This window comes from Periophthalmus magnuspinnatus, chromosome 24 (genome assembly GCF_009829125.3).
Source record: "Periophthalmus magnuspinnatus isolate fPerMag1 chromosome 24, fPerMag1.2.pri, whole genome shotgun sequence".
Taxonomy (NCBI): Eukaryota; Metazoa; Chordata; class Actinopteri; order Gobiiformes; family Gobiidae; genus Periophthalmus; species Periophthalmus magnuspinnatus.
Genome location: NC_047149.1, coordinates 3644516 through 3665421, shown reverse-complemented (window position 1 = coordinate 3665421; position 20906 = coordinate 3644516). Strand labels below are relative to the sequence as shown.

The window sequence follows — 20906 nt, the reverse complement described above, 5'->3', positions numbered from 1 at the left end:
GTAGTGAGCACTGCTTTGCTTTGTGCTCACCCTGTACCTGTCCCGCTCTGCCCCCTGCAGGACCAGTATGGGAACTACGTGATCCAGCACGTGTTGGAGCACGGCCGGCCCGAAGACAAGAGCAAGATCGTGGCCGAGGTGCGAGGGAAGGTGCTGGTGCTGAGCCAGCACAAGTTTGCAAGGTCAGTTTGGAGCTAAAGAGAAGCACTGTCAACTAGAGATGCACAATATATCACAAAAATATTGATATTGCAGTATTGGCCGAGGAAAAGATAGATGGTAAATTAAAAAAATATAGCAACAGCAACAAAGTTCTCAATTTTACAGAAATGTGCGTTTTTTGAAAGTAAAATGTACAAAAACTTTATCTGATGGTCCTCATTAATTTAGACTTGGGTTGGTCTTAGTTTTTACTAATACGAAAAAAAAAAACATGTACATTTATTTAACTGAACTTCTTTTGCCAAAAGGTTAAGAATAGATTTAGGCAGTTTCGACCAGAAAGCTGAAAAATCTAAGTGTGTGCTGCTTTCAGTGGACTTTACAATTGCCAGTAGTTGGTGACATCACGAAAGACTGCCCCAATTACAGGCAGACGTTTCTGATTACAAGCACCTGGCTGCAAGGGCGGAGTTTAAAGTGTGGATGTCTGTTAGACAATCACACTGCTCCTTATACCTCCAAAGCCCCTCCCCCTCACTCTCCCCTTTAGTCCTCCAGACCCCGCCCTGTTTAGCTGCTCTGTTTGAACTGCGGTTGTGGTTTATGTGTTTGTTTAAATGTCCTCTTTTTGCCTGTGTGTCCTCAGTAATGTGGTGGAGAAGTGTGTGATCCACTCGTCACGAGCTGAGAGAGCTCTGCTGATTGACGAGGTGTGCTGCCAGAAGGATGGGCCCCACAGCGCCCTCTACAGCATGATGAAGGACCAGTACGCCAACTACGTGGTGCAGAGGATGATCGACATGGCAGAGCCCGCCCAGCGCAAAATCATCATGCACAAGGTAAACAAAGTGCTCTCTCAGTGGTGTGTGTGCTGTTGAGCATTTATTGATGCTATTTTTATTATTGATATTATTGATCCTGCCTTTTGACATTGCTCCTGTCAGTACTTTTAAGACAAAAAAACTAACAAAAGAAGACATTTACTATAATGAATTTTAGGCATGTTTTTTCCCATTTTTAAATTAAATTAGGCCCTCTAACCAATTTAAACTTATTTTGAAAAGATTTTATAAGTAGATTATTGTGACAGGCTCAGTTGCTGCTAAATTGTAAACGCTATATCGACTTCAATGGAACAGTCATTCTTGGGAGTCAATATTTATCATGGGTTCTTTTTCTTAGTACTAGTCAGGAACGTTTTGTTATTTTTCCTGTTGTATGATTAAATTTGAGCTGTGGAGGGTTGAAAAAATCACTTTTTTGGTAGTTTATATCTAAATTGAGTGTTTCATTTTACTATTTACTTATTACCGTGTGTTTTTTAACCATATCTTACATTTAGAATAGTTGTTTGGGGGTAATTCTACTTTAGGGTTATTGTGTCAGTGGCATAAATTTGCTTTATCATTGTTTATTTTCTACTTTTTATTCGATCTATTGTTTGAATTAATGGCCAATAGTAATGTGTCTCTTGGTGCTTTTATGTTGTGTATTTACGGAGGAGCCGGTCCTGCCTGTGTTCTTGTGTTCTGTGAAGAAGTGTGGTGAAATGTTTTACTCGATTACATGTTGCAGCTCGGGCACAAGACGGCCTCTCTTCTGTACCACTTTAGACGGCACGCTCTGTTGGACCATTTCAACATGTTCTTCTGTGTCTGAGCATGTGAACGAGCAGAGGAGCACTGCAGACATGGAAATGATTTGATGCCATGTACAGTCAAAGTGGTACTGAGAGGTCGTAGCCATGAGACGTATTTTGAAATGAGGAACGTTTTATTCTTGTGTTTGACTGTTGATTTGTGTGACTCCTCAGTGTTGGTAAGAGTACAAATAGGACTGTTAGTTTATTGATCGAGATAACGAATATCTGATAAGTGGACCTTTTTTATATAGGTATTTATTTTTATTTTATTTTTATTTATTATTTTTTATTTTATTTAAATTTAAAATTTATTTATATTTTTTTTTTTTATTAATTTCTATTTATTTATTTATTTTTATTTATTTTTTTATTTTTTTGTGGACTGTTGAGACTTGAAATTGATGCTCCATGATTCTGAGTTTCAGTACTCATTCCTAGTGAGTCCCGGTACTGAAACGGTCCTGTTATAGGTATAGCCATGTAAGCTAACACTCCGCTCTCTCTCTCCCCAGATCCGGCCCCACATTGCCACGCTGCGCAAATACACCTACGGCAAGCACATCCTGGCCAAGCTAGAGAAGTACTACATGAAGAGCGGCTCCGAGCTGGGGCCCATCGGGGGGCCCGCCAACGGCCTCATGTGAACTGACCCGACAGACACGAGCTGAGCCCCCTCCCCACTCTGCTCTCTCCACACGCACACACACACACACGCAGACCTACCAAAAACTCATGTAAGAACGCTGTGATCCTGCCCAATCCTCAGGCGGGCCCATTCTGGCTAAAGCACATTGTAATTGATGTAACTGACTGGTTTTGAATAATATTGTACATTTTTTTTTATTACCTAACAGTGTAAATTCTCTGTAGAAAGTTGGTAAAAATATTTGGTGAAATTCTTACATTTTAAACACCAGCAAGCGACTTTTGGGGTGCAGTTGAGATAATTCCACTTTTTGTACGACGCCGGTGTTCAAAATGGCTACAGTATATTTGTATGTGATTTTAAGCATGAAGCGATTCCATGCCAAAGCAGCTGCAGAATTAGCACTATGTATAAAAAAATTGTCAGATTATTCCGAACAATGATTTTCTAGCTAGACTTGAATGGTGCTTTCAATCAACATGGACGCTAACTGTAGCTTTGTCTTGCATTGTTAGCTACTTTGGGAGAAGCTAGTTTTATTTGAAAGTATTTACTACTAAAATACAATGTAAAAAAAAAAAACTGAGCTAATTTTTCGTAGATGCAAGACAAAGCCTCCGTTAACGTCACTTCATTTTCCAGAATAGTTTGTACAGTTACACAAATCGACCACAAGGGGGCTCTCCTTATATCCCGCTGGAGAGGTTTATGCAAGTTTAAGCGCATGCGGTGACGAGGTTTTATAATCGTAGGAATGATTCGGAATTCCCAACGCTTTTTATCATGTTTTTGTCCGATCTTGTAGTTTTTCGAAAAAAAAAAAAAAAAATGGAAAGAATCATTCGTGTTGTAGCTTTAGTGTTGTATCGCTTCTTTGTAACCTGTCGCTTTTCGAGGGATTTTAAGATGGACAACCCTGCCGCCTGAAGCTGGAGAATTTTGAAAAATAATTACTAGAACGTGAATGTGAAGTTAAGCTATTTTAACTGGTGGTTTTAACTTTTTTTAAAATTTGGGTGAGAAAGTGCTAAGTTGGAGGCGGCTGGGGCCATCGTGCAGTAGCTGTTTTAAATCAGTGGGTTTTTTCTTGCATAATTGTAGATTCCATGTAGTATATGTGCAGTTAAGTGTAAAATATTGCTAGTTGTGGTGTTTGGACAGGCCTTGCTTATATAAGACTTTGTAGTGATGCTTTGGATCAGTTTCTGTACAGTTGTACATTTGTAAACCACGTTGTTGTAAATTGTCTTTTACTAAACTTTTTGGGGAGGCAAAATTTGTGCATTTCGACGTAAGTGTGTATATTCACCACTCCTTTGACCCCATTTTGAATATAATGTATACAGTTTTATCATCAAGTTTTATTTTGAAAGATTTTATGGATCTGGCATGATTTTTTTAAACCCTTATTTTGAAAGGCCGGCCTCTCGCTTTGTACCATCTCCTGTTGATAGTGTTTTAACGTGTGACGTACATTTTCTCTTCGATCGATGCTCTGCTCTTCACAGGAAACGATGATATAATATTTTTGTACAGATAAATTGAGGCACTGTTCTTTTGAAAGCAGCTGCCGAGACCTTGTAAAAGCAAAAAGCATTGTAAAATATTGTGCATTTATAAATATGAAGCTATGAGTTAGTCACACTGTCAGTGGTGTACATTTTCAGGTGGCCTTATGTACATTTACAGATGTTAGATGAAGAAGCGGCTCATTTTTCAAAGCAAATTGTGACTATGTACAATTAAACTGTTCTCTAACATTTGAACGCGACTCTTGTGCTTTTATTCTGCTCGTTTTATTACAGACAGAACCCAAAGTACTTGATGTTACTTCAGAATAATCCTCAAGTAGAAGTGTAAAGTATTTGGGAAAAGTACTACTCAACTAAGAGTAACTTCAAATTATAAATCCGATCTTACGTCCCAGCAGTTACTCTTTAAGTGAATGAAATTTGGAGAATGCAACATTAAATACTGCACAAAATCTGATGTTTTCAAAGGATGGACACAAAATGAGACAAATTAAATCATATCTGAAGGAGCTGCAAGAAACACAAATGTTCAAATCATTTCATTTTGTCGACATGAAGCTCAAGTCACTTTAGAATCACTCGCAGACGGAAGAAAAACTACACATTTTATTCAAGTAAGAGTACTGTTGCTTCAATACAAATATTACTTAAGTAGGAGTAAAAGTATGCTGCTAGAAAAGTACTCTGAAAAGTGAAATGGGGAAAAAAAAAGTTAGTCAAATAAATGTATCTTGAACAATGTCCCTGAGTGCTGCCCCTCTCTGATTACACAAGGAAACTCTAGACCAGGCACATATAGAATTCATATTGTCTCCACATTGATAAAGGAAAAGGGTCATTTTCATTTTTATAATTTTTTATTTTTTATTTTGAGCACATATATCGGGTCCACTTAAAGCACAAAGCACAAATTTGTTGTTGTATAAGCTCGAAGGAGTGGGAAGAAAACTTATTAAAGCCCACCCCTGTCTTCCATTAAGACATAAATTAAATGCTTCGTTTAAGTTTCCTATTCAGCTGAAAACAAACAAAAAAAAGAATACATACATATACACACATATCATATACATATTACATACATATACACGTCATACTCATTCAATTCATGACAATAAATGCAGCAAAAGGTCACTGATAATTTAGATGAGACATTTTTAATTTACAAGAGGAAGAAAAACATCCCAACAATGGAAAGAATAAGGATACTGCAATGGTAAGGAAACAATAAACGTAAAGTAGAAATGACACTGATACAGATAAAGTGCAGTGTGACTTTATATTAAAACGGGCCTCTCTGTATCAGATCAGACCGGGTCTTTATATAAAAACTTACATTTAGTACAGTCTATTTTTTGGCCTTATTTATTGTAAAATGTCATGGGCTGTAGATGATGATTAGATACTATCACCACTATTACTGCCGCAGTAATACAGGGAGCACATAAAGTCTGTACAATGTTAATAATCTGTAATCAGATTGGGGTCTGTATGTTTGTGAGTTCCTCAGTCAAACATTTCCAGACCATTGGATTGAAGGGATGGACCAGATATCACACCTCGGGATTTCTTTCTATGTGGCTGTGTTGAATATATCATGTATCAAACAAAGATAAGGGACATTATGGAACTAAAGCAAAAGATGCAGATGAGATTGTAAACACTGATGAGGCTCTGCTACAGCGAACACGACAAGAAATCTAGTTCTGTTTTGATGTGCTTTGTGCAATTAATGGTGCCCGTATAGAGGAGGTGTATTAAATGAGGAAAAAACTTCAGAAACCACTGAGTACAACAGAACAAGTCTGATTAAGATATATGATCAACTGTCTTTGTAATATATATTCTTTATTGTAAAGTGACTGTATGGACACTGATATTCAAAATTAAATGTTGTACTTTGTGTTGTATTCCATGTGTGTTCTATGTGTGTAATCCTCAGTGTGCAGTAGGTTCATAGTGGTCCATGTGTGTGTACTAGTCTATGTGTCTTATACTTGTGACACATACAGAGACACATCATTATAAACATATTCAGGAAAGTGTCATTTATGTCCTGTCAGTGGGACTTTTGTAGTATCAATACCTGCTCAAATGAGTATCTAGTTTCAATCCTAGTTTTAGTATCGATTTGTATCTGACTTTTGACTCTTTTGATGACACTCTGAGGAACTATTGACATTTCAGAAACCTAAACTTATTTGACTTAAAAATACATTTAAATATAAAATTTAAGTTAAAAAGATGTACTGAGTAACTTTTCTGGTGGATGAATGCCACCTGCTTATATCCAAGGAGATATCACTGATTTGCTTAGTCTTCCACAATATGGCGTTAAACTGTTACAGGTCAGATCTGTGGAGATGCACCTCTACTCCCATTAGCAATAGATGATTGTTTTTATGTTATTTCAATTTTTTTCCCAATAAATAACGTTTGCAATTAAATAAATGCAAGATATATGTTTAACTCTATTCTGTGGAACATTTCAAGCATTAACATCTCCATGGAAACAAGCAGTTGGCAGAACCTTTATCAGAAACGCTACTTGCACCATTAATGAGCTGTTATTTATAGGATTTCAAAAATATTCAAACTTTTCTGATTTTTTCTAAGTTGAAAATGATCTCAAAGCTGTTGTAGTAACTTAAGGTCTGAGTGTGGGTGAAATGTTTTTATATAAACCTTTCACATTTCTGTAGTACAGTCATAGAGCAGTGCGGACGTGCACAAAGTCAAATATTAACTGTCAGATTCATATTACTGCCATGTACACAGGTGGGTAGGACTCAGTTACATTTACTTTTTAAAGAAATTTTACTCTTCAGACTATTTTTCTAGCAGCATACTTTTACTTCTACTTGAGTAATATTTGTATAGAAGTAACAGTACTCTTACTTGAGTAAAAGTTGTGGTTCCTCTTCCATCTGTGAGTGAGTCTAAAATGACTTGGGTTTTATGTAACAATATGAAATAATCTGAACATTTGTGTTTCTTGCAGCTCCTTCAGATATGATTTAGTTTGTCTCATTTTGTGTCTATTTGAAAATACCAGATTTTGTCCAGTATTTAATGTTTTGTCCTTCACATTCACTTCAAATTTATAAATCAGATGTCCCTGCAGTTACTCTTTAAATTACTCTTTCTTGAATAGCACTTTTCCCCAATATATATTTTTTTAATCTTACTTGAGTCATTTCCTGGGCCACGTAAAGAAAGGAGAAACACAAGAGCTCAGGACACGCAAGAGGGGGCGGGGCTTGGACACACCTGCGCACGATCGAGGAGAGCTCACCTGCGCACGAGGACAGAGGAAGAACACAACAAGAGCTCGAGGCGAAGTCCGACACCATGAGGCTCGTCGTGCTCACGGCTTTGACCTGCTTTTCTCTGGCCCTGTGTCCAGCTGCGCGCGCGGTAAGACACGGCTTAGCGCGTGACATTTATGTTATTATTATTATTACTATTTTTATTAATATTATTCTTATTATTAGACTAATTATGTAAGGTCTGGATATGAAAGATCACACGTAGTCTCCGTACTTTACTCACTTCCTGTTTTGTTGCCAGAGTGAATCACACAGATTTAAGTTTGGCAAATGAGAACAAAGATTTATTTATTTTTTATCTATTTATTTATTTATTTATTTATTATTATTATTATTATTATTATTAGTAGTAGTAGTAGTAGTAGTATTTTTACATGAAATTGAAATCGTAATTTTAAATAATAGAATATGTATTTGCTAAGATTTTAATACTGTTACCAACACACCTTATAGTACGAGTCTAAAAGCTGCTAAACTGGGCTAAATAAAACAATTTAAAATAATAAGAACTACAAATGATTTTATTATTTTACAGGAAAAAAAGTAAACTGTTTCTTGAGAACCACATCTGAAAACCACAGATAAATGCAATCTGTTATACCCAGACCCACTTTAAAGGCAATGTACCTGATTTTTACTGATTTTATCTTCTAGTTCATTTTAAACAGTTTGCAGTGATCCAAAATTATTCCTCACTTACTGTACTGTACTGTACATAGTGGACTTATTTTGACCTCAAGAGCTACTTATACAATATATCTGTATTGGGGCCAGACACATTCAGCTCAAATATGTGGGAACAAATCTGGTACAGGACCTTTAAGATGAATTACAATGATTACATTCTAGCATTGTCAGTGCTAATATTTCATACTCGATGTCAAAGAAATGGACTCGATACTGATTCTGATACCACAATGATAATGAAAAGACTCTTTATCTAGACAATACTGTGATTTTCAACGTTAAATAATCGTACTTTCTTTTATATTCTCATGTGTCTTTATAGGTTCCATAGTGGTCCATGAGTGTACACTAGTCTATGTGTCTTATACTTGTTGTGATACAGCTCAACATCATTCGAAACATATTCAGGAAAGATTAATTTCTGTCCCGTGAATGTGAATAGTTTTAATATCAGTACTACATATTTTAGTCTTGTTATTTAGCATGGCTCTGTTTCCGTGGTGATTCATATTTCTGCACAGACCTGTATTGTAATGTAGATTTTCCGAGCTGGTGCTGCGCTGGGCTCACACGCTGTTCCTTATTGTGGTTGGTTGGACCACACAAATTCAGAAGTGCGATGTGTGAGTTAGCGCTGTGGTTTGTATCAGAGACGCTTTACACAGAACATGCCTCTGAGAAAGGGACTCTTTAAGCCCACTCGGAAACCAAATGAAACTTCACTTTTACACTTTAAAATAATGTTGGCGAAATAAGTCTTAAAAAAACCCACAAGGGAAGCATTAGCAGGAATTAGCTTGCAAATTTAAATTTGCTTTAAATTTAGTCCAAGAATCGACATCCCCTGGTGTTACCAATATTCATATTCACTTCATTTTATTAGTTGCAGAGTCCTATGCCTAAAATTGTGGCCTTCAAATACAGATAGTAATATGTATGGATAATAAGCATTTATTTCAGACGATGAACAACAATTGGGTGTTTTTGTTCCTATAAAGGTAGAAATCAGATGCTAATTGATACTAAAATGAGTATCGAAACTAGATGCTCATTTCCGCAGGTATCGATCCTAAAAAAGTCACATTCACAGGACAGAAATGAACCTTTTCTGAATATGTTTAGAATGATCTTGAGCTGTATGTTTCTCAAGTATAAGACACATAGACTAGTATACACCCATGGACCACTATGACCCTACTGCACACTGAGACCAGTTAAAAGTTTGGACACACCCTCTCATTCAGTACTTTTTTGTCCCTTTGTTTACTACTTACTACAGTTTAGATACATACAGAAGACATCAAATATGGAGATAAAGATGTGAGATGTATAGAATTATGTAGCAAAAAAACTCACATTTTAATGCCACCCTTTGCTTCGTCGACAGCGCTGCAGAAGTGTTGGTTTGTACTTGGATTAGTGCTGGATTCTTTTATAAGGTTTTCTCTGGGAGCAGTAGTCCTGTCACCATAATAACGATATCAAATTATCGTTCAGTACATGATAGAAATAACAATACTTTGCTCTGCTTTTACCTTTCAGCTGCTGTTGGTTGAATAATGGAGCTCAGCAGTGACCACCCGCCCCCAGCTCCGGAAGGAAATTGCCCGTTCATTTTTCCCATAGACTTTCCAAAAAAAAAAAAAAGCCCAGGGCTAATCAGCTACATGCTAACTAATGACCACAAGACCTATATTTTTTATTTAAAATCTGTTTCTGAAACTTTATAAACTGTTAAAGTTGGTCAAACATTTCACAAAATATTGCTTTTAAAATGTGCTTTTTAAAACTACCGTGTTATGGACATTAGCTAGCATGTAGCTGGTTAGCCTGTGCGACGTCTTTGAACTCTTAATAATTGAATTTTTCCGAAAGTCTGTGGAAAAAATGAATGGAACCAGACGGTCTTGGACGTGGGTGGAGCTGCTGAGCTTTTAGGTATTAGAATGGGGTTTTAATTGTGCAAGTAATTCTTTGCTAGCCACATTGTTGTTCAGTCAGAGTCTCCTGAGGTAGGGTTGTTGTGTCAGAGGGATGACTAAGTTTCAGTAGTATCATTTAGTGCGATGTGTAGCAATATATCATACTATAAAAATGTGTTATTGTGACTATATTTTAGTATAATTTTTAGGTATCTGTACTTTGCTTTAGTCATTTTTAAAGTGAATGCTCAAATGTACTTTTACTTCAGTACTTTTGATAGCAGTATCTGTACTTTCTGGACATTTTTTTATTATTGTCTGAGACCTGCTGAAAAGTCTGAGGGTTTATTTTTAACACGTTCATAATTTGAGCAAAATCAAAAATATGTAAATAAAAGTGGCTTGGAAAAAACCCATTAATTCAATTGTTTCATTGTTACAAAATTCAGCACAAATCTGTATCAAAATCACTACATTTGAAGTTTATAAGACTCAAAATCTGAATGAAGATTTTTTTCAGATTTAGGCTGAGTTCTCTCAAGCAGAAAACACTCTGTTCCACCTTGTGATGTCATCATGTGGTAATACAGGAAGTGCTCCACTGTGTTTTTAAACACCACACACCTTCACTAAAATCATTTGGATCATTTCAGTCCTGGAATTGCCAGTCTCTACTGAACTAAAGGTAAAAGGAGCTGTTAACTTGAAAACTACCACTTCATGACATCACAAAGTGGAACAGAGCATTTTGAGGTTTGGAGATGTAACAGACTAATCTTAAAGTGTTACTCAAACATGTGTGAGTGAAACAAAACACAACTCCAGGTCTGTTTTTGATGAGGCTCATAAGGCTCCATTTTTGTGTCATGTCGGACCTTTAAGTAACAAAATTGAGTAACTAGGAAGCAGGGAAACACTGCTGACGATTAAAACACACAGTACAACTGCAGTGACTCATGATGTCAGTATGTGTGTTCCTGCTGACATTTAGGCTCGGGGCTTTTCTTCAAACCTTAGTCTAACCTGCTCGCCGTTTCACTTCTCTCTGTATTTTTACATCTGAGCTCAACATGTACAGGAGCAGAGACGACGGGATGTTTGACTCTTTAAACTGATTTTGGTTAGATTAGCCGTGTATAAAAGTGGAATTCTGTTCAGAGTGGACATATTAAACAACTCCAGGTTGAGTTCTGTCCTGTGAATGGGGCTTGCTCAAATGAGTATCTAGTTTCGATACTAGGTTTAGTATTGGTTAGTATCTGCTTTCTGATACTTTTGACAACCTTAATATGGACTGATAAACGAATACGAGAAACACATGCATTTCAGAACATGTTTGTAGAGGTGTAAACTACAGGGTTGGCAGGTTTTTTCAATAACAAAATATTTAGTTTTGAAAATTAGTGATTATTTTTGTCAGACATGAGCGTTTATGTTCATGAATTGTGTTTGGAGTAGGGGGTGTAAGCTTCCCCTACTGTCTGACCAAACCAAGAACAGCAGCCTATAAGACACGTCACTACACCATAACGTGACGCTTCTGAGGAAACTATGGGAAGTAGCTGAAACATGTAAAGCAGGTAAACAAATGCTCCTATCTGAAAAAGAATTTTTAAGTTTAAAACTGAAGATAGAATGGACAATGCTCAGTCTATTAGGGCTGCACATTATATTGAATCAAAACTGTCATTTAAGTAGGTGGAGTTATGAAATCACAAAGGCTACAATTGTTTGGGTAATAAACCAAAAACATCCTGTATTTTTATTTAAAATCCTCTGCTAACTCTTTAAATTTTAGACCTCTACAAACATGTTCTGAAATGCATGAGATTCTTGTATTAGTTGATCAGTTCACAGTAAATAACTCCAGTCTAAGACGAGACTGAAATCTGAACAAAATTCTACAATAAAAACCTTAGGGCTCGTATCTGTTTTTAATGTATTTGAGTTAAAGGGCTCTTTACAACATGCATCATATGTCAAAGAGGGAGGATTATGCTTTTTTTCAGTTTTTCTCCCATGTTCCCTCATCATGCATGAAGAGGTTTTATATGTCGTTCATGCATGTTTGAGTGTTTCAGCGATCTCTCCTGGGCCCTATTTGAACCCTCCTTACAGTCATCTGAAAGATTCTGTACAAGGCTCCACCCACAAGCCTACACCACCCATGTTCCCACATGACAATTCTCCATAAATATAGAAAAAACATGATACAAAACTGTACACAGCAACTTGACAAACCTGATGTGATGTGCAGTAGTTTCATTAATGAGATTGTGTTGTGATAGTGCTCTGAAGGGGGAGAGTGACTTGGCAAAGGGAGAGGTCAAAAACGAGTGAAACTTATAAAACATATTGTTTAGGACCTTAATTGCAAATCTAATCGCAATACACTGTTATGTTTGTTGTTGTTTTGTTTTTGGTTTTTTTGGGGGGGAGGCAATATCTGATATTTACCAGTACCGATATTTAGCTTTTAAATCCAAGCTAAGATAAATTTGTGGATCCCGATATGAAGTAATTAACTTAAATAATTTGTTACAAGGTTGTGTTAACATGCTGCCACAGAATGTTCTTCTATGTCCATTTGTTCCTCATGTTCAAAAACGTCTTGTCACTTGGATGAGTTTGATTTGATGCTTGCATCGTATTGTTTAGCTCTGTTTGAAGTGTTGCTGTGTCTCTGCAGTGGTCCAGGCCTCCTGAGGACTTGGAGGGGTCTGGAGATGACCCAGAACATGACATGGAGGATGACATGGACGGTGACATGGAGGGCTCAGGCTCAGGTTCTGGAAGTCAGGAGAAAGGTATGACGCTGCACAATGGACCAGTGACTCACCAGTGTTTGTTATTTAAAGGGCCCATATTACGCTACTCTCTGATCTGTTATGTTTCCTCATCACAAACAGTCCTGGATTTGTTTTGTTTCATTCACACATGTTACACACACAAACCCTTTTCTTCTCGCAAACTGAAAACACTCTGTTCCACCTTGTGATGTCATGTGGTAATACAGGAAGTGCTCCACTGTGTTTTTAAACTTCACACCTTCACTAGAATCATTAAAGTACCATTTTATGACATCACGAGGTGGATCAGAGCATTTTGAGCTTTGGAGATGTAGACAGACTAATAAATAAAGGGTTATTCAAACATGTGTGAATGTAAAAAAAACCACCTCTGGATATGTTTTTAATAAGGTAACAACATTCTTGCATGTCTTAAAGCTCACAAGAATCCATTTAACGTAATATAGGACCTTTTAAAGAGGGGGTCTTATCCAAAATGGACTTTTTAGAGCTTTCTACCATGTTATAACATTCCCACATCAAAAACATGCCTGAAGTGTTTTTAGATGTCATCCATACATGTTTGAGTAATTTAGCGATCTCCCCCAGGTCCTATTCGAACCCTTCTTGCATTTAGCAGTACAGTTCAGCCCGGTGCTTAGCTCACAAGCCTGCTCCGGCACAAAAAATATAAATAAAATATAAATATACAAAAGCCTGATGCAAAACAATACAGTATAACTTGATAAACCTGATGTGATGTGATGCACACTGATCATGGGGTATAGTGGGGTTCTGGGTGTACAGTATGAGGAGCAGTGTGATTGGTCTAACAGTTATCCACACTTGAAACTCCGCCCCTGCACCCAGGTGTTTGTGATCAGAAACAACAGAATTTAATCGGGACAGTCTTTTGTGATGTCACCAACTACTGAAAATTGTAATGCCCACTGAATATAGCACAAGTTAGATTTGAGTGTTTTTGATCAGAAAGTTGCAAATGTACCTAGTTTGCACTAAAAACACCAAAAATGACTAAGAACAGTAGGTAATGTTATTAAAACACCATATACACAGTTCAGTTCCACTTAAAGAGCTCCTCCTCGAGAGCTGTGGGTTTGTATTGCCTTCCCCAGAGGACAGCAGTGTTAATGTTAGTGGATCTCTAATGTGATGTAATATTGTGTGATAAAGGTTTGCTGTGTAATGTTTAACCACGCTCTTTGTCACTGCAGAGACGGTGGAGGGAAAAATAACTGACCTGGGCTTTGGTAGAGAAGACACTGGTCCAAAGAAGAAAGAAAAATCTGGAGGAGCAGATTTTGAGCTGGTATGATCTAATAAATGGGCTCTATATGTGTTTCATCAAAAGAAATGTAGTGTGTTTCTCTAATTGATTTGTGATGGGGATGCAGCAGTTTGGAGAACCGTTAAAGGGCTTTTATGCTGTTTTCTGATGTTAGAATTTTGTTTCCTCATCACAAACATACCCAGAGTTGTGTTTTATTTAACACACAAACCCTGCATATTTAGGCTGAGTTCTTCTCTCAGACTGAAAACACTTTGTTCCACCTTGTGATGTCATGTGGTAATACAGGAAGTGCTCCACTGTACTGCCCACTGTCCATACACCTCCACTAGAATCATTCCCCTTATTTACAACCTGGAATTTCCAATTTCTTCTGAACAAAAACACACAGGTAGCTCTGTGTGCTCCACACCTGTGACACAGAAAAGACTGACGTCACATGATTCAATACAGGGAGTGGAGTTTATTCATAGTAAACTTAACTGACACGTTTCTAAACTGAATCTAGTAAAACACAATAACACATGGAGCATACCAGGCCTCAGCCCTACAGGCCCTGTGCCAACTCCACCTCACAGCTCCACGTACAACTACAGGCTGATGACACGCACACACACACACCCCCACACCCCCCCCCCCACACCCACACACATATATAATAACATGTAATAGGTACACGTTATCTTTAGAGCCTTTATTTTGTCTCTGAACTCATGAACCAAGACAGATTGTCATGGTGGCCACAGACAGTACTATGAATTCACTTACTACACATTATCAGTCTAGGACAGCTCTTGTTGGAAGCAGTCAGGTAAAGGTGTGCATTCAGACAAAGGCAAGAAATTAAGCTTTTGTTAAACTGAGACTAAACAGCTAAACTACGCCCAAAACCAGATTTCAAATAGAGCTGCTAAACTGGACAGTACCTGGAAGACTGAAGGGGAGAGTGAGAGAGGAGGGGGCAGGGTCTGGAGGTATAAGGCATAGTGTGATTGGTCTAGTGGGAATCCATACTTAAAGGTGTTTGTAATCAGATACACCTAGCTGCAAACAGTGCAGTCCTGTGTAATGTCACAAGGTACCTGAAATTTATATTTACATTTTTGACCACAAAGCTTTGCCAAAATGACTAGGAACAATAGGCAATGCTATTAAAACACCATGCACAGTTTAGTAGGAAAATAAAAGTTGATTTATTGTTAAGTTCCACTTAATCGTTAAAAATGCATATTTCTACAAACATTTGTGTATATTTATGCCCACTGGCCTAATATCGCCATGTTTGTTGTAGCACATGTGGGTGCGTGCTGACCTTGTGTGTGTATGTGCATGTGCTGACCTTGTGTGTGTACGTGCATGTGTGTGTGTGTTGACCCTGTGTGCGTGTGCTTTACAGGAGCCTGAACATCCCTGGGACAGGACGCCCCGTGTGATCCAGTCCAAGAGCATCATGGAGAGCAAAGAAGTCCTCACAGGTGACACTAAACAGAGAACCCTGCAATATGTTGACTCACTGTTCACTCAGATAAATGTGCTCAAAGTGCACACAGCTCACTGTAGAACTGTCCCAGTCATTTATGAAGACCATCTGCAGCATTTCTATACTTAAAGAGGGCTGTTGGATAAGATAGATGTTTTTAGCTTTCTACATTGTTCATCCAGGCTCAGTAATGTATCAGTTTCTCTAGTACCCTACTCAGACCCTGTACTAATATGTCAACAAAATGAAGTAAAAAATGTCAACCTTGCTGTGTCTAATTTTTAGATTTATCTGTCCCAAATATAGTACATTTTGGCCTGTGCTGTCTTTTTAAATGGGACTGATTAAAAGTGTATTCTTTATATTCAGGAAATTAAAATTAACCCCAGTGTTATGAAATCTGATTTATTTTTTCATTTATTCTTTATCAGCTTTATCAGTTGAGCTTATATGTAAACTCACTTTTACCCTTGTCACTTTTAAATATGCCAGAATCGGCCAAGGAGGCTATTTTACATCCATAGTCCCATGTTAATATCGGCCTAAAAACAAAAAGGATTAAATGTAACCGTATTCAATATGCAAATATTTACACTATATACAGTACAAGACACAGACACATCAATCACCAACAGTACAACGGAAACACACAGAATAAATCCACATGGAGACAATCGAACACAGACACACACAGGACAGTTTATGTCTGTGTGTCCCTTTAATACAATGTCATTTCTGCGTGTCCAGGAGTGGTCGCAGGTGGAGTGGGGGGGTTGATACTGGCTGTGGCGCTGGCAGGTTTCCTCATCTACAAATGGAAGAAGAAAGACTTGGCTCAAGAATACAGGGCGGCGAGGAGCACCGAGACAGGGCAGGACTACATCAGAGACCAGAAGGGGGCGCTGCGGGACGAGACCGTGGTGCTCGTATGACCTCAGTATACACTATACACCTGCTACTGTACCATAGACTGTATATATAAATGGACATTGCTAACCTGTTAGCCACCGCGTTCCAAATCTCCATCGGCTTGGTCTTAAAATGTTCGTATTAACCCGCTCTACATTCTACTTTCCTGGTTTTTATTTAACTATTTTGGCCCTAAATCAAGATATGAACATTAATGACAGAGAAATCAGTTGCCTTCTTTCCCAGCGGTTAGTCCCGTCATTGTTAGCAACAGATTTGATTGACAGCATTTCTAAGATCCCGCCCCCTGCTGAACCAGTGGTGCGGGTGGGAAAGGGCATTACCTTCGACAGCCTCCAGATTGGCTCTTTGGTTGCTATGATACTCGCGGTTGTAATTCCAAATATAGGACTTTGCTCCAAATTCGCTCCTATACCTGCTAGCCTCAATGAGCTTCCTTTAACTGGAGCTGAATGCTATGTCACACTCACGTGGTCCATTTCTTTATACAGTCTGTGTGCTGTACTTTATGACAAATCAATGTGTCCCACTACTTTACACTAGGGCTGTATTCGACTAGAGAAATTCTTGTTGTATTAAAGACATACCCTGCGATTAGTCGACTAAAAAGGGGGCAAATCTATTATGTATCTGACCCAAACTGCACTCCTAAGACTACACGTACAGGGGGAGTTCATGCAAAAACTATGCATTTATGCAGAAAAACGCACTTGGAAACAGTGTATTTATTTAAAGACAGATTCAACTTGTGAATCATGAGTTTAATCTGCCTTTTTATAGATAAATACCAAAAAATACACGTTTTGGTTGACTAAGACTCCATCGACCGATAAATCGACTAAATGACTACAGCCCTACTACACATGTAAATATGTTGATTGTTTAAAGTATAATTTATTAGGAAAACTTTGATTGAACAGACTATTTTTTTCATGCTTGTATGTGTCATATGTAAAGACAATATGTTTCTGTTGTAGCTAACATGTAAAAAAAACACAATTGCATCAGTGAAATGATTAGCACCACAATGAAAATGCATCAAAATTAATGAATTTGTGCAACTCAAAATATTAAAGTATTTATATTCATCATTCTGTCTGTGTTCTATGATGAATCTGACACGCTTCATAATCGCAATATTAAAGGTCCTATACTACGAAAAATGGACTCTTGTTAGAATGTTGTTACCTCATCAGACACAAATTCAGAGTTGTGTTTTGTTTCATTCACACATGTTTGAGTAACACTTTATTATTAGTCTGTCTACATCTCCGAACCTCAAAATGCTCTGTTCCACCTTGTGATGTCATGTAGTGGCAGTGTTCAAGTTAACAGCGACCATTTGACATGCACATATAACAGGGTTTTCTATTGGAGAGAAGAATTGAGCCTAAATATGTGTGGTAAATGTGTGAATGAAATGAAACTAAACAGGTGTTTGTGATGAAACAGCATTATAACTATATTATAATCTGAAAATGGCATAATATGGGCCCTTTAAAGGATGTATGCAAGATTTAGATTTTACATTTCAGAAACTTGACCTATGAACCAAATGAAAATGTTTCTTTTACTGATAACAGCTGTAATGCTGACTTAATCTTCATTACAAAAACATTGTACATTACCTTTATTTATGTGATTATTTGGTGTATTGGTTCTCAAGACGATTATTAGGATGAGCCTCACATGAGTCTCTCATTTGGGTTGCCAGTTTCAGTGTTGAAATCCAGTTGGTTTAAACCTAAAATGCCTCCCTCTGATCTGAATGGGCTCTACCTAAACCCCAGCACCTGCAGAGCAATCATGAGTCAGTGCTAGTGCAGCCTCTGCAGGCTGGACAGAGAATGTACTTCATCTCCTCAGAAGACGTGTTGATTTTTTTCTACATTTTAACAAACAAAACAACAGGTCTATATAAGTAATAGGAATACTGCTAAAAAAAAGCTTGAAAGTTTATTTGAGTGTTTTATCTTTTTCAATGTAGAATAGAATAGAATAGAATGCATTTATTGTCACTATATATATGTACAACACCATACACATGCACAGCGAGATTAAAAACAACTCACCCTTCAATACAAACAGACATGGAACAATTAAAACATTAAAGCATTAAAACATTAAAACACCCCAGACTACAACTCTCAACAAGATTTACAGTGAATACTGCAGAGTCACATGCTGCACTGAGCAAGTATTGCACTATATTAACTATTGCACTATGTTAAATATTGCACTACATTAAATATATTGCACTGTATCAAATATTGCACTCAGACACATTGCACTGAATCAAATATTGCACTATATTAAATATGAAATATTGCACACAAACGACCTTATTGCACTCAATAAAAAATATTGCACTATTTTAAACATTGCACAAGTCGGAGGTCAGTGCATACGTGAGTTCAACAGGGTTATGGCATTTGGGAAAAAACTTTTTTTGAGTCTAGTGGTCCTTGCTTTAATGGCCCTGTAGCGCCTTCCCGAGGGCAGCAGATGAAACAAGTCAAAGCCAGGGTGGGAGCTGTCGTTAATAATGTTTTTGGCCCTGCTGAGGCAGCGGGAGGTGTAAATATCCATCAGAGAGGGGAGAGGGCAGGATCTTTTGGGCTGTCTTGACCACCCTCTGAAGCCTCTCTCTATCCACCATGGTACAGCTGCCATACCAGACTGTAATACAGTATGTCAGCAGGCTCTCAATAGATGCCCGATAGAACGTGAGCAGCAGGCTGGGGTCCGATCCATATTTCTTAAGCACCCTCAGGAAGTGTAATCGCTGCTGAGCCTTCTTGGTGATAGCTATTATGTTCTCAGTCCAGGATAGATTATCTGAGATGAGAACACCAAGAAACCGGAAAGTGTGGACCCTCTCCACACACTCACCATTGATGTAAAGGGGAGCGAGGTCTGTGCTGTGCCTCCTGAAGTTGATGATGATTTCCTTGGTTTTCTTGGTATTCAGAGCAAGGTTATTCTCCGAGCACCAAGCAGTCAACTTCAGGACCTCCTCTCTGTAGGCCGTCTCATCACCTTTTGAAATGAGCCCGACCACGGTTGTATCATCAGCAAACTTCACAATGAGGTTGCTGTTACTGGCCGGGCTGCAGTCATGTGTGTAGAGACAGTACAGGAGGGGGCTCATGTGAGATTATTATTCCATGTAATATGGTAAATCATACTTTGTACTCCTGTTTACGTGTGCGCCAACGTGGCATGAGATTGTATATGTACCCTGAACCTCCATATATGATGATACTTTGAAAGATCAGCTAAAAATGCTTGTTTTTGTGCACTTTGTCTTCATTGAACCCAGATAACAATCTGCGTGCTGTACATTTCTAGCTAATTATTGAGGAATTATGACGTGTGTTAACTAGTATATAAGGAGCCACAGTAGAGATGTAAAACAGGAGACAGTTGGTGTTTCATTCGATTGATGCCTGCATCTGCTGAATAAAGAGACTGATTTGAAACTGCCCGGCCTTCTCGACTCCTGCTTCTAGTTCGCCGTCCAGGAAAACTGACAGTTTTGGTGACCCCTGACGTGATGCTAAGTCCTGGTCGCAAGGGCGAACCTTCTCCTCCTGTCGTAACGGTGCGGATAGGACCAAAGGATGCAGACCAGAGCAGTTTTAACAGTGTTTATTTACAGCGGTGAAAATGCAGTCTTTAAACAGGTCACAAGAGCAGGTACAGGAACCGGGGAGCGGGAGACGGGTCAGGCGGGTGCGGTGCAGGTAGAGGCGGGCAGGACAGGACCAGGACGGGGATAGAAGCAGGTGCGGTACCAGGGCAGGCGGATCAGACGAAGACCAGAGCGGGGAGCGGGTGACAAACCAGAGACCAGGACCGGACAGGAGACGAGACGAGCAGGAGACGAGACGAGCAGGAGACGAGACGAGCAGGAGACGAGACGAGCAGGAGACAAGACGAGCTGGAAGCGATACCGGGACTGGAACGTGGCGGCAGGAGCTGGGCGAGTAGAGGCAGGAATCTGGGGGGTGCATAAATCCAAATGAGCATTTGCCGGAAAGTACCATATAACAAAGCTTAGCAAGAAACATTCACGTTTTACACGCGGACGGTCTGGCACCGAGTGTAGACTGCCAAGCCTTCTTGTACTCAGCAGCAGGTGGTGGTGATTAGGCTGATGCACCCCAGGTGTGCACGGGAGGAGTCAGGCACTCCACCCAGCTCCAGACACACAGGTAGGGGAGGGGGAGAGAGCACGGGAGGACAGGGAAACTGACATCATGACAGTACCCCCCCCCTAAGGTCCACCTCCTGGTGGACCCCCAGGCTTGTCAGGATGAGCGCGGTGGAAGTCTCTCACCATGTCGGGGTCCAGAATGCGTGCCCTGGGCACCCAGGATCGCTCCTCCGGACCGTAACCCTCCCAATCGACGAGGTACTGGAGGCCCCTACCACGGCGACGAACGTCAATCAGGCGGCGGACGGTGAACGCCGGGTGG

At 38.9% G+C, this 20906-nt stretch overlaps 2 protein-coding genes across 7 annotated transcripts in view; both read left to right on the top strand.

Moving 5' to 3' along the window:
* pum2 (pumilio RNA-binding family member 2) overlaps nt 1–4216 on the top strand; it is a 32698-nt gene extending 28482 nt beyond the window's left edge. For all 6 annotated transcript variants that reach the window (XM_033990533.2, XM_055232428.1, XM_055232427.1 and 3 more), the window contains 3 exons: nt 61–182; nt 809–1001; nt 2317–4216. In XM_033990533.2, the coding sequence (XP_033846424.1) occupies nt 61–182; nt 809–1001; nt 2317–2448 (447 nt within the window). In that variant the 3' untranslated portion in view covers nt 2449–4216. The remainder of the gene's footprint in view (nt 1–60; nt 183–808; nt 1002–2316) is intronic.
* A 3020-nt stretch (nt 4217–7236) lies between these two features.
* On the top strand, nt 7237–20007 carry LOC117393025 (syndecan-1-like). The gene is made up of 5 exons (XM_033991196.2): nt 7237–7396; nt 12607–12724; nt 13942–14036; nt 15412–15490; nt 16243–20007. The coding sequence occupies exons 1-5, from the start codon at nt 7331–7333 to the stop codon at nt 16425–16427; spliced, it is 543 nt and encodes a 180-aa protein (XP_033847087.1). The 5' UTR covers nt 7237–7330; the 3' UTR covers nt 16428–20007.
* Nucleotides 20008–20906: the final 899 nt, after the last annotated feature.

Excerpts from the sequence above, each read along its gene's own strand:
- LOC117393025 (XM_033991196.2), top strand. The coding sequence starts at position 7,331 with ATGAGGCTCGTCGTGCTCACGGCTTTGACCTGCTTTTCTCTGGCCCTG. Across the intron at positions 12,725-13,941 it reads TTCTGGAAGTCAGGAGAAAG|AGACGGTGGAGGGAAAAATA; the intron begins GTATGACGCTGC and ends TTGTCACTGCAG. Across the intron at positions 14,037-15,411 it reads GAGGAGCAGATTTTGAGCTG|GAGCCTGAACATCCCTGGGA; the intron begins GTATGATCTAAT and ends TGTGCTTTACAG.